At 48.9% G+C, this 13,422-nt stretch overlaps 2 protein-coding genes across 2 annotated transcripts; one reads left to right on the forward strand and one right to left on the reverse strand.

Moving 5' to 3' along the window:
- Positions 1-3,570: 3,570 nt before the first annotated feature.
- Positions 3,571-4,637, forward strand: N0V96_009764 (uncharacterized protein; the record flags this gene model as incomplete). Its single annotated transcript, XM_053190436.1, has 2 exons — positions 3,571-3,872; positions 3,929-4,637. The coding sequence occupies 2 exons, from the start codon at positions 3,571-3,573 to the stop codon at positions 4,635-4,637; spliced, it is 1,011 nt and encodes a 336-aa protein (XP_053052366.1).
- A 5,876-nt stretch (positions 4,638-10,513) lies between these two features.
- N0V96_009765 (uncharacterized protein) lies at positions 10,514-11,347 on the reverse strand (the record flags this gene model as incomplete). The annotated part of the gene is made up of 1 exon (XM_065758743.1): positions 10,514-11,347. One exon carries the CDS (start codon positions 11,345-11,347, stop codon positions 10,514-10,516), a length of 834 nt encoding a protein of 277 aa, XP_065612808.1.
- Between the last annotated feature and the right edge of the window lie 2,075 nt (positions 11,348-13,422).

Genomic DNA, 13,422 nt, shown 5'->3' on the forward strand with positions numbered 1-13,422 from the left:
GGAAAGTTCATGATTCTATGAATCAATTGATTAAGCCAAAAATGTCTCCTTGCTTCGGTTCGCCATTCTCTAGGCATGGTATGTAGGTATATCCACTACACCATTAGCAACATACTTGTAGCAATCTCCAGAGCAGCCAACGTTTCCCCCGTTCGTGAGGAGAAGTTTGGGGCTCCCGTTTGAGGGCTAGACTCGGGGGTGGCAATGATCCGAAGTTCTCGGGAGTAAGCTGACCACTGCCCGACGTTGACTACCTTCCATCCGTTTGGATCGACGGCATCGCTGTTCACAAAGACCTCCTCACGACTACTTCCATTGGCGATGAAAACACCACTCGTGCCATTTGTCCCAGGCTCCGCAGTCCAGATGACGAATGGGCTCCCATTAGGATTCAGCTGGCCGTCACCAGGAATAATGGGCTGAAGGTCGGCATCGCCAAAGGTCAGGGGAGAGTCGGAGACCTTGTAGTAGACTGGGCATCCGCTAGCGATAGGGCCGCCACAGAATTCAAAAGTCATGACATACTTTTGCGAGATTGGGCTATATGCCACTGTAGCCATGCCGGGCCGTAATCCTGCATCTGCCTGGGCGACATCATCGACTTCATCGCTCCATTGCCGCAGGTCCTTGGTTGTTCTGTGAGAAAGCTTTTGGTTGTGATAGGGGTCGACTTGAGTGGAATAATAACACACAAGCTCTCCTTCATGCATCAGCAAGAAGGGCTCCCAGACTGCCTTGTCCCCTCGGGCGATGGTCTCCGGACCAGGGCCATAGACTATATGGCTGACAAACGTCCATGCCTTTCCCTGATTGGTACTGGCATACAAATCAATGTACGCCTGTGACAGATTGCGTGGCGTAGAGACACCGGCCAGGAGAATGGTGCCTTGTGGAAACCCCCCAAATGGCTGCGGAAGTTCGTAGAGGAATGGCTGATACCAGTTTCCCCAGCCATTGACTTGATCTTCGACTCTGGAGAAAGCAGTAAACGAAGCCCCGCCATCTTCTGACTTGTAGATAGGAAAGTAAGTCAAAGCTGCCGCGGGGTCATAGTCTTCCCAAGAGAGAAGAAGAGAATCGTCAGGCAGTTGAAGAGTTCGGCCGTATAGAGTTCTCCAGCTACTCGCAGTCTGCTCTGGATAGAACACGCCATTGTTGTTGAAATTGCTCCAAGGCTTAGGTACGGCAGTATTCGATATATGGGCTGCCAAGCTCACAGTGGCTAAAAAAGCAACAACAGAAGCCTGGATGATAGTGAGCCCCATTATCGGAGGAGAATTTATAACGAATCTTGCGGTGAACGAAAAAGATATTGGGTTGCGATGTAAGTTGCTGAGAATATTGCTGGAATGGTGCTGGGCAGTGAGGTCAACATTGGGGAATACCTGGAGTATATTATATACTCGGCCTCCTCATTGTCATATTACCAGACTCCGGATCCATGACCATGAAGGCTACTATTGTGGACGATCTAGGACCGTGGTCTCCTGTAGAAGGAAATACGTCCATTGCTAGAATTACAGGTAACTCGCAGTTGGAGAACGAAACCTTTTTGCAGTTTGCGGCGTAAGCACCAATCAGCCCATGTGTTTCCCGATGCTTAGGCCCCATTCCTCGTATCTAGACAAAACGCTTGGGCCTGGTAGTTTAAGCTGCTGAAGATCGACAGCGGGGAAACGAATTCCTGCATCGCCTGCATTAGCCTCTCGGTCATAGTATTAGCGAACATAATGACATGCCAATCAATCAAAACAGCGCATATCCGATGCCTGTGTCTTTAGAAAATTTGGCTCGTCGCGATCCAATCACAAAGCATGTATTGTTGAATCAACGCCAGGTACCATGCCCCATCTTCGTCAATCATCAACATGCGAGCCATTCTGGCATCTAAAATGAGTAACTCTCGTGGTCATTAATTGCGTATGAACGATGCAAGCTCCCGAGCCACATTCCTCGCGCCGAACGCTTTAGATTCACTCTCAACCACAGAGGGGTTTGAGATCATCCAGGACGGGTTTGAGAATTATCTCCACAAACTTATAGACTTGTGATTGTCTTCCTCTGAGAGACAATTCTAATAAGGCCCTCGCTTTGGATGTTTAACATTATGTTGCCGGCAGGAGCATGCGAGATGCATATCGGCAGAGACAGCAACGTCAGATAGCAAGCAGTAGTCATGCGTACCCACTACTGATGTCTCATGACACAAAAGTGGCCTCGAACTGCGTATTGGCTATTTTCAACATATGTCCTACTGTATACTTATATACTCTGGGTTTCCATTATCGTTTCCGTAAGATACAAGCACTGATTACTTACCAAAATTCGATATCAATAAGCGAAGATGAATTAGCCAAACATATACATTGCAACAACGGGACTTAAAGTCTCTCTGGTGGCTTGTATAGTGGAATCTAAGGAGCAAGGATTCGGGACTTCTTTCGCGCATGATATGAGCTTTGAGGCAGTAATGGAACAAGGTAAAGTACGTAAATATTGTAGACACAATTCCGAAATCGTCTGAATCGCGTTATAAGCCAAACAGCAATGTAGTTTGCATGCAACTGCTGCGTAGAGCCTTTTGAACTGGCGATACTGTCGCATCTACAAGACCAGTAAGCAGGAAGCGATCATTCTCCTACTTCACTGGAGGCAATCTCACGGGTGCATTCACTTCTCAGGCCGCCGGTAAAATGTCTAGAGTATTGACGATCACGACCTTGAGATTTCCGTGTTGAACAGAACCACGATCCCGCGACGCCATTAATCGAGTAGTCAGCCGGATTTATGGGATTATGAGTACACGTAGTCACGTCACTAAACTTACAACCATTGGAATGCTCAAAGGTGGCGGGGAGCGATCAGTAGTGTATTATCCGACGGCGTTGGGAACATTGGGATTAACAGATTAGCTCTTTGATGACTGCACATCCGAGCGGCTAGATGCGGAGATGCTGCAAATGTCAGGCCTGTCGGCTACGGGCCACCTTAAGTACGTAGTAAGAAGCTTTTCGTTTCGGCTAAGCGGGTCAGCATCGCTCATGGCCACCATCGGCTAAGGTCCGCCAGGTAAACCACAAGTGGTTCGGTAAATGAGAAGGTGTATGAGTCGTATCCGCTCTGAGCCCGCACTGTGTCGTAGACCCCAACTTTGGCTGTAGTGGGCAGCTCTCCAAAAGTACATATCCGCCATACACCTACCTAGTAGCAGCGAATGGACAGGCGGTAGATTTCACAATGGTTACAGTACCTGAGGTATAGGCCGAATGCTATGTATTCCGATGCGGGCAGCGGGATGAAACCGAGCGGCCCGGTACGCGACAGTGCGTCTTGCTCGAAGCCGTTGTCTCATGCTACGGATCAAGAGGGTCATCTATCTTTGTGTTTGTGATCGACTCGAGATTTAAACACTCGCCGAGCCCCAAGAATCTACCAGACGCAGAGACATCTTAATTCCTTTGCTACTTTCACTGCCTGACCTTGATTCACTTCCCTCAGCTTTTTGTCACATAAGCAGTCAGACTGTGCTCCCATCACCTTAACAGTTTGTAACCCCGCACATCCTTCATCATGCTCGGAAAAATTGCGCTCGAGGAGGCCTTTGCTCTTCCACGTTTTCAAGAGAAGACACGTTGGTGGGCAGGACTTTTTGCCATCGACCCCGAGAAGCACGCAGCTGAAATCTCCGATGTTGCGGACATTCGACTCAGCTACATGGACAAACACGGTGTTGGGTTCACCATTCTATCGTACACAGCACCTGGGATCCAGGACATCTGGGATCCGAAGGAAGCACAGCTTTTGGCCAAAGAGATCAATGATTACATTGCTCCAGAGGTTAAGAAACACCCTGAACGTTTCGGCGCGTTTGCGTAAGTCATCTACTTTTAGAAAGCACTTGAAGTATTCTGTGGCTTACCTGTGCCAGAACTCTTTCTATGCATGACCCCAAGGAAGCTGCCGATGAGTTAAGGCGTTGTGTAACTGAGTACGGCTTCTTGGGTGCCCTTGTCAACGACACTCAGCGGGCAGGCCCTGATGGTGACGACATGATCTTCTATGACGGCCCGGAATGGGATGTTTTCTGGTCTACAGTGACCGAACTCGATGTTCCTTTCTACCTGCACCCACGAAATCCCACCGGAACAATTCACGAAAAGCTATGGGCAAAGCGCTCATGGCTCATTGGACCTCCATTGAGCTTTTCGCAGGGAGTCAGTCTGCACGTCCTCGGAATGGTCACAAACGGTGTCTTCGATCGCCATCCCAAGCTCCAAATTATCTTGGGCCACCTAGGAGAGAAGATACCATTCGACATGTGGCGCATTAACCACTGGTTCGAGGATGTGAAGAAGCCGCTGGGGCTGTCTTGCAAGCGAACTATCCGCGAGTACTTTGCAAGCAACTTGTGGATCACGACTAGCGGGCATTTCTCCACCACGACTCTTCAGTTCTGCATGGCTGAAGTAGGAGCGGATCGCATATTGTTTTCGATTGACTACCCTTTCGAATCTTTCTCGGATGGATGCGATTGGTATGATGCTCTTCCCATCAATGATAACGACAAGAAGAAAATCGGGCGGGACAACGCCAAGCAACTGTTCAAGCTGCCGGGTTTCAAGGACAGTGAGGCGTAAAGTCAATGTTCAAATGAGCTTTTGTAGGTGGGACTAGACACATCATGGACGGAAAGGCGAGCCAGCGGATACCGTGTTGCTTTGTAAGCGGCCTATCAAGTACAAGTAATAATTTGAAAATACCAGATACGAGTCTTCAGGATGCATTCGTGTGTAATAGCGAGCCACTGGCAGGCAATCTATGATTCGTACCTAACTTAATCATTGACTGGCTATATAAAAGCTATTTCCTCATGGATGTAGCAAGAGTCACAAAGAATTGTTTCTCGCGCATAAGAGCATCAAGCTGTGTCGAGATCAACTAGATAGTACATGTATAGTTAACGAGTGTATGAAATTGCCGGAGAAGCTACTGCTATCTGAGCGACTCTTCCCGTTCGTGAGAAATCACATGGCGAGCTTGAAGTCATGGCTTATCAGCGCTGGTTTCTGACTAACTAATTCTCGTTGTGCTAACATCGGAAGCCATTTAGGAACTTCCGAAAGGGCACTGTGAGCGGGGTGGGGACGCGGGGGTTCGGGGTGCAGGGTCCGGGAGCCGGCAACCGATGTGCCTACTGCAGTAAGAAACTCTCTCTTATCAGGTGCTCCACACAACTGGGCGGCCCTGTTGACTTGGACTGACTGACGTCTGGTCGCGTGGAGGAAGGCTTACGCATCTCCATCTCTCCACGATCATTTCAACCTCCTCGCGCTCCTCACAATCATGCCTCGCCCCAAAGTCCCCGAGAGCCAGCGTCAGCGTGCTGCTGAGGCATGTAGGTTCTGCCGCGAAGCCAAGAAGAAGTGCAGCGGCACTGCACCTTGTAATCAATGTGTTCGCCGTGGTCTTGAACCTGACTGTCGCATGACGTATCTACCCAGAGGTTCAAGGACGAAAAGGCCCTCAGTTACAAGGGCCAGTACTGCTGGTGGGCGGAGATCACGCGCATCCTTCGAGCATGGTTCTATCACAGTGTCAACAATCGCTTCCGGGTCATCAACAACTCGTCCGCGACGGCACAGTGAGATTGACACGGAACAGCCTCCGAACCCATTCCCAATGTCTCCTTCAGTTTCTCAACAAGAATGCGAAGAACCCTGTGTTGATGCGCATCAAAGTCCCATGACACCTCCTCGAGAATCCCACACCGGAGAGGATACTCGGCCAGAATCCTCTCTACTGGCCAATCCAAGTAGATTATTACGGAGTGCACACGGTGAACAAGGTAGGTAGTTGTCGGGTGGTTTACTCGACCTACTAGCGCACTACTGAGATTGCTGACCTTGAACGTACATATGAAAGTATTCGTTGGGGGCGCTGCAGCAATCTCGTTCCTTCAAACCGTTCGCCAGGTGGTGGTGAGGCAGATTGGCCCCTCACCTTTCTCCCACAATGATGGAATGGAGACGATGCTCGAAGCCGAGTCTCCGGAGGCAAGGCGGTCGATTTCATCAGATGAGGCCGTGGACTTGGGCAATCAGCAACGACTCGATTACTTGAAATGTTACTATACAATCGTAAGAGGACCCCCCCTCCTCAAATCTGATTATAACTAAGTATCATGCCACAGACAGAAGGTCTCATCAACATCCTGGACTCTGATGATCAAAGGGAATTATTGTGCTTAACCGACAGCATCTGTGTCGGAGTTACATCACCCTTTGACGAAAATTCTTTTGCTGACAAGGCGGCTTGGCCATCAAACCATTCACCGCACCTCTCAGATGCCATCAGAGACATGGTAATGGCAATAGGGGCACAGTGCAGCAACGCACCAGAAGCTCAAGATCACAGCTTCACGTTTTTTCGCAAAGCACAGCGGCAAGCCTTCTCTGGACTGCTAGAAGATCCAGACTTAGACATGGTCAGACTTTTCCTGCTTATGGCATTCTATATGCTGGGGAATTGCCGCAGAAATACAGCGTACATGTACATATCTATTGCTGTCAGGGCTGCTCTTGCACTTGGCCTTCACAGTCAAACTATGTATACATGTGAGCCCAAGTCCCATCAGTGTGGACTATTGAAGTAAGTCATCCCACAGCAAAATGCGTCTGTAAAAATTGATCGTACCTCGCTCACATTCGCAACACTATAAAGATCGAGAGTTTGGATCAGTGTACGAATTCTGGACAAGCTTGTTAGCTCTCTCTTAGGCCGGCCAGCCGCCACGGCTGGAACGGATACTAGGCCTCTGATTGGAGATTTGGCACCCGATTGCAACTACGGATCGAAATATCTTGTTGCAACGTGTGAGGTTGTTGAAATTATCAATGATATCAACAACACCTTATATCACGGTAAAGATATCACGGTTCCCGTCGTGGAGCAACTTCTAGTCAACATAGATGGCTGGAAAAGGGATCTCCTCATGCCTTTGGAGAACCCTGAACAGCCTAAAGTTCTGGGAGATTCCATCGAAGCCAATCGAATGGCCGTTGCCAAGATCCATGTATCTTGTCTATATTATTTCGCTGTCACACTGGCAACACGGCCGATATTCATTTCCTCTCTCAACAGTCAAGCAGGAAACAAAATTCATCATCCGCCGCTAGCCGCGGCGTGCATCGAAGCTGCCGTGTATTTGGCACAAACTTGTGCTGATGCTCTGAAGGCCGGGCTACTCGAGAGAAGCATGTGTATCCTGAAGTAAGATTCAACTGTTCTGGTTTCTGTATTTGTTCATTTCCCACAAGGTTCGCTCTGAGACAGTGCTAATAATCCCACACAGAGCTTTGGTATTTTCTGCAGGACTCATTCTCGGAGTGGAGTGCTTCGCAAAGGTCAGCATCGATCTCGAGACAGATAGAGCATTTCAAGGAGCCATAGATGTTTTAAGATTTCTTGCTGGCCAAAGCCCACAGGCCGCACATTACCTGGAGATATTGACGTCGTTGGCTACCGCCATCGCAGAGCGTCGCTTGAAGTCGAATAACGCTGGGAGCAGTCGATACGTCTCAAGGCTCTTTAGCTTGGAGAGTCTAGGCAGCGTCAGCGCTGGCAACCAGGAGGGATATACGGAGGATGAGACATCCTGGGCCCCAACTCGGGCAGGAACTGAACAAGGATCCTTTGACGTTTGGCCTGGGGCTGACGGGGGGTTGTTGAACTGGAGTGAGCTCCAGTTTGACGATAGCGATCTGCATATTGACTGGCAAAGCTTGAGTGTATTTTGAGACAGCTATGCACAGATTTCTCGAGAAAAAGGCAATGCCAAATCAACGATGGTCACATTAAAAGTTATAGATGTCCGAGCCATCACAGTACCAGCCTAATGTTACCCGGAAAGAAACAATAACCCCCCTTTCACAACATTGGACTACGGGGAGCTGCATCCCAAGAAACTCTGATTGAAGTGAGCGTTCCGACCAACAGTATAGCGAAGAAAACACAAATTTTCGAAGTGGGAAGAGGTGGCTTGGTGTAGAAGTACGCCGCCAGGGGAATTGAAATCTGGTTCGGGAAGCCAATTTTTCAGGCACACACCTTGCGGGCATGAAAATATGATTTGCGACTTTTCATCAACCATGTCGCTTTTTCGTGTCTGGCTGGTCATGATAACTCGCCGAGGCTGAAGATCACTGAGTAATACGATCTAGACGATTAGATGCGTGTGTAGATACAACAGCTATGGGCCTGCTTTTGCATTATTCTTCTAGACATCCTTGCTATTGTTCCGAATCCAGCATCCTGAGAAGCCAACTCTCACGAGCGTCGCCTCAGTTCGGTTTGATCCGTAGATATCCTTGAGAAAGTCGGCACAGTGCTCCGTGTGAAACGAGTTAACAATTATGCCATCAAACGCGGTTCGTTCCTCGAAAAGGGTCCAAAATTGCTTTTTCCAAAGCATCGAACAGTGGTTGAGATGGTCCCGAATTGAAGTATAGTAGACTTCTTGGTCACCCATTGCTTCTGCGGCTATGGGTTGAGTCAAGTTTTGACTGCAGCAAAGTGTTAGTTGGTATAGATATAATACACAATGATTTGAGTAAGTATTCGTTGACATACTCCGCGAAGGCATTCCAGCTATCGTCATCTTTATATTCCGTTTCGAACTCTCGGTCGTAGCATTGCGACGGAACCCAATAATTCAGTAAGGTATCGTACTTGCAACCCATCTTCTTCGCCTCGACTGTGGAGTTTCCGCAAGAGATATATTGGGCGTTGGAAGTGACATTGTGGAAAGCTGCGATGTAGTCACTCGATGTTGGAGTTCGGCTTCCCCCATCTTCTCCATCGGTGACCTTGCCGCCTGTGTTCTGGTTCAGAGGACTGGGCACTAGAAAGTAGAACGCTGCGACCCATAGAAGAGATGCGACGAGAAATACGAGGACGTCTCGAAGAAGCCTGCCATGGCGTGATGTTCTCAGAGCTTGTTGTTGGCGGCGGGAGCTGTCATCGTCCATCTCGTCTTCGGTGGAAGTTCGCTTGTTAGGGTCGTCCCGAAAGCCTAAGAAGGGTTCATGGTCCTCCTGTTTTGACTCCATCGTGGCTTGTTCCGAGGACTGTTTGGGCACTTTCCGTGTTCTCGATAGCGACCGCTTCGTCGTCGTAACTTAGTGATTGCTGATGATGTATGAGGTTGGGGTGGGAAAAACAATGAGGTTCTGGCGAGATTTGAACCTACCTTAGACAGCAAAACACCCCAGGGGTTCTCACAAAGTTGTGCGTTTCATGAGTTAGAAACAACGGATAACATAGCCACTTCTGTTTCAGGCCCATCCAGACATTGGCGAATTTAGCGCTCGTCCCATGTTTGCACCATACAAGTAATTTTGTCAACGACAGGGTCTGAGCTCGACCATGTGCGAAACATAAATGAGACGCAAGTATTGAGGCACAGAGTATTTCATAGTTCTAGAAAGCGGTCTGGCAAATTTAGTGAGGTAATTACCCTCAAAGGCTTGAACCATCATCCCTCCTAACGCATCCTGAGTTCGCACGTATGTCACTTACGGGCGTTGCTCACACCCATGAGAGACTCCACCGCTGCAGCACCCACCCCAGTAAAAAATGCCAGGGTGACCAAAAGGTATTATTGATCGCGATCACCGTGCGGGTTCTCTGCTGTATTAAACACCAACGTTGCCACTTATGTAAAGGCGGCGAAGTTGTGTCGCAAAAGTAGTATTCTTTCAAATTATACTGCATCGCCATGTCTTATTGCAACAATAAACTCGATTTTGTCCTTTCACAGATTGAGAGAGATGCGGGCTGATTGCAGCTTGTGTACTTGGCGAGTCCGCACGCATTCGCTGTTTGTATACAAGACATACATATGTACGGCTAACTGAAGCCATTCACGATCCTTTCACTATGCTGAAGGCATGACATCATTGGCCCCTAAAATATCCGCAACCTCAATCGGCCTTGAGTGATCGACATATGCATCTTGACATGAACTTCTATGTGTCCGTTTTGTGTGGAGCCTCGATAAGTATGAATTCGATTTAGTACACCGAGAGAGGTACTTGACAGAACTAGTGCAAAAAGCATAGGGTGCATGTAATCAATAGGACTATTCTGTGGATAATGTTTATATCACCTTGGTGAGTTAGGGTCTGTACAAACGATGAGCCCCGTTCGACACATAACTCAAAAGGCAACAGTGGAGGGTCTTGACCCTTCACCTAATTTATAACGCAATAACTTTCTGTAAAGAAAGCCTCAAACCCAGATACATAACGGCAGTTGTTAGGTGTACAGTGAGCTAGTGTGGCACACGTGTATACTGGCACGCAACACCAGTACTCTCTTTTCACCCAAGACCCGCAAGCGGGCTATGCCTCTCCAGACTCGGAATGTCGATAAGATCCCTCACTTAGACCGCTAAGTAGCTACGGTGGCAAACCTTAGCCTGTTTGTTCTAGCCTTACACTTCGTAGCCACAGAATCACCAGTTTCTTGGTACTGTCATGTCCAAATCCTCGAACGTGGAGAGCTGCCTCTGAATGCACTCTTCGTCGGGGTGCGCTAGAGAATCCCATGCTGCAGCTGCACCGAGGCATGTGGAAAACAATTCTTCCATAGAGCCTTGTCCAATCTGGCTCTCGGCGCTCAGTGCATCTTCAGGAACCGGCAGCACGGTCCCAGTAGCACACCTATCCAAGGAGGTCCCTAGAATCTGTCTGATGCGCTTCATGTAGTCTGGCTCTTCTGGTCGTAGTCCTTGTTGAGATGAAAGATAGTCATCACGGGTTTTCCAGGCCTTTACCGTAAACCTGGCGAGAACGAGGTTATACTCCTGAGAAGGGTCCAAAAACTCGGGATGAAACTCGTAAATAGACGGAACCAGCTGCCAGGCCCGCTCGACTATAGCCCCGGTCATTCGCTGGCTAAGCTGGCCAATCATGAAAATTAATACGTCATACTGAAATAGCAACTTGAGAAACCAGTGGAACTCGGGGTGTCTATTCGATCTATAGGCGTTGATGTTCTGCTCGGTGGTCATGACAGACCATTTAAATAGGTTGTCTTTAGGTGTGATAATTTCCGAGCCCCATTCTGGTTGTTCTTGGGGAGGGCGACTCGTTTCCTGAACTTTTTGAAGTATCAGAGACTTCAAGAGGCTGGCCAACTCGTGGACAGGACCAGCCGTCGGATCGGAGTTCTTATCGATAACGTTATTGAGCCGACCCTCGAGATTCTTAATAAAAGCGCTGATTTGTGCCGACTGAACTTTGCTTCTTCTTCCTGAGCTCAGGGTGCTTAACTCGTTGTAAAGCATTAACGATTCGATGTCTTGCTGCTGCTGAATGCAAAAGCCAACTTGATACACCAAGAGTGGAATTACCATGTCTGTTGGGCCTTCGCGATCCTGATATCGCTCCGTTGCACCTGCATGTAAGTCCGCGTCATTGAGATTCTTGGGAAGCTTGCAGTCGCTAGGTCGAGGAAGCAACGATTGGCTCAGCCCTGATATCATGGAGAATTTGGAGTCCAGCATGAAAATCTGCCACCAAATCCGCCGCCTCATCTCGGTCTCAAAAGGTGAAAGGCCGAGAAGCTCTCCATCTCTGTGGAGGCCCATTTTCTGGGCGATTCGTACGCAGATGCCATTCAAAATCCAAGCTCCATGGATGTTGCACCGGCCCTGTATCGACATCTTGGACATAATTAGCAAAATAGACAGCAACAATCAAGAAAGTGGCCTTACAATGTGCAAAACTAATGCCTGGAGTGTTGTCAGATCGTGAGATTTAAGAAATTGCGCCTGTAGCAGGCTCGCTCGTACTCCGGATGAAAACCGCCGAAATGCAGCTTTGCATGTGGAGCCTAGCATTGCGAGGCACTCGCCATCATTCATGGAGACGATGGACATGCTGTACACGGCGAAGAGGAGGGCGTCAATGTTGTGTGGCAAGGTCCCTGGGCCAGCGGCAGCTTCTGCCACAGACTGCTGCAAGGTGGGAGGGTGTATGATTTTCGTAAGAGAATTCACTCTCTCGAGAAAGATCTGCCATAAGCCGAAAATTTGACCGGCGCTTGGGTAAAGATCATGAGGTTTCTCAGACGGCAAATTGCCGCCGACAAGAAGATATTCGCTGTAATCAGGCATTGAAGCTCCGGGGTCCCAGTCGTGGGGTTCTGCCTCAGCAATATCCTCTTCGTGTTCCACAAGTTCTCTCATCCCACGTAGCTAAATGTGTTGTTTTCTTAGCAAGAAGGGCAGCCAGGCGACGGATATTTAAAAAGGTCGTACCTCTTCATAGACGGTGGCCCATAGGAAGTTGTCCATGAAACGCACAGTACCACCTTCCGCCACAAGCTTGCCAGCGGGTTTCCAGTTGATTTCGTGATTCTCATATTGGGGAATGCTGGAAGACTGTGGCGGAGCGACTATGCCATTGTCTTCCAGGGGCTCATTGCTTGCAGCTGCATATCGGGCTATAAGCTCCTCGCAACGAGCAAGTCTAGCTTGCAGCTCCGCATTAGGACGTCTACGCTTTCGCACTGGTGCCGGAATGCTAGGACTACATGTCATATTAGACTAGGTATGAGAATATAGATGTCAGCAAGAATCCAAGAGCAAGCAAGGAAGAAACAACAACAAAACGAGATGTGTGGTCCGGTAGAATGTGGAAGCTCTAGCTCCTCCGCTTCAGAGATAGAGATCCATGACATTATGATATGTCGCTGACGTTTTCCAAGACAGACCTTGACACAATTCGCGCACGGGTACTTCCGGTCACATTTGACCTTTCGACGTTGGCATAACATGCAAGCTAGAGGCCGAGGCTGCTTTGCATAAGGCCTATTCGGAGGAGGAGCTGACATCTCGCGAGATAAGTGAGCTGACGAGATAAGCGAAATGTGCACCAGGAGTCTCGTTCAATCTTTTCTGCCGATAGCGGGAACGGGTATGTACGGAGGGGCGATTGCGGGCCGGCCAGCAATTGGAAGACATGCGGGATGTCCAGTTGTGGGCGTCTCTTTGGTACCTCTTTCAGAAGCCGATGCGTTCATCCATCACAATGCAGCACAATTGTCGGTGGCGTCAACATGTGTGGGAAGTTGCGCAGACTCCCGTTGTGAGACGTCAGTCGGAAAGGGTGACGAAGTTTAAATCGAAGCCAATGCCTAGGAACCGAGCGGCTTGCTCGGCTGCAGGCCCCTGCAGCTGTGATGAACACGTACTCGTAAAGCGTCGAAGACCTCTAGCTAGGCTGCCACCAAGTAATACTACCAAATTGTGCCTAGGCCATACATTGATCAAGGGATCCATCTAGAAGGAGCACGTCCCCTTAGGCGAAATATTCCTGAAGAGACTCTTTTTGTAACCCGTCAAGTGAATCAAGCCAC

Source organism: Colletotrichum fioriniae (assembly GCF_027942845.1).
Source record: "Colletotrichum fioriniae strain IMI 355084 chromosome Unknown scaffold_12, whole genome shotgun sequence".
Lineage (NCBI taxonomy): Eukaryota > Fungi > Ascomycota > Sordariomycetes > Glomerellales > Glomerellaceae > Colletotrichum > Colletotrichum fioriniae.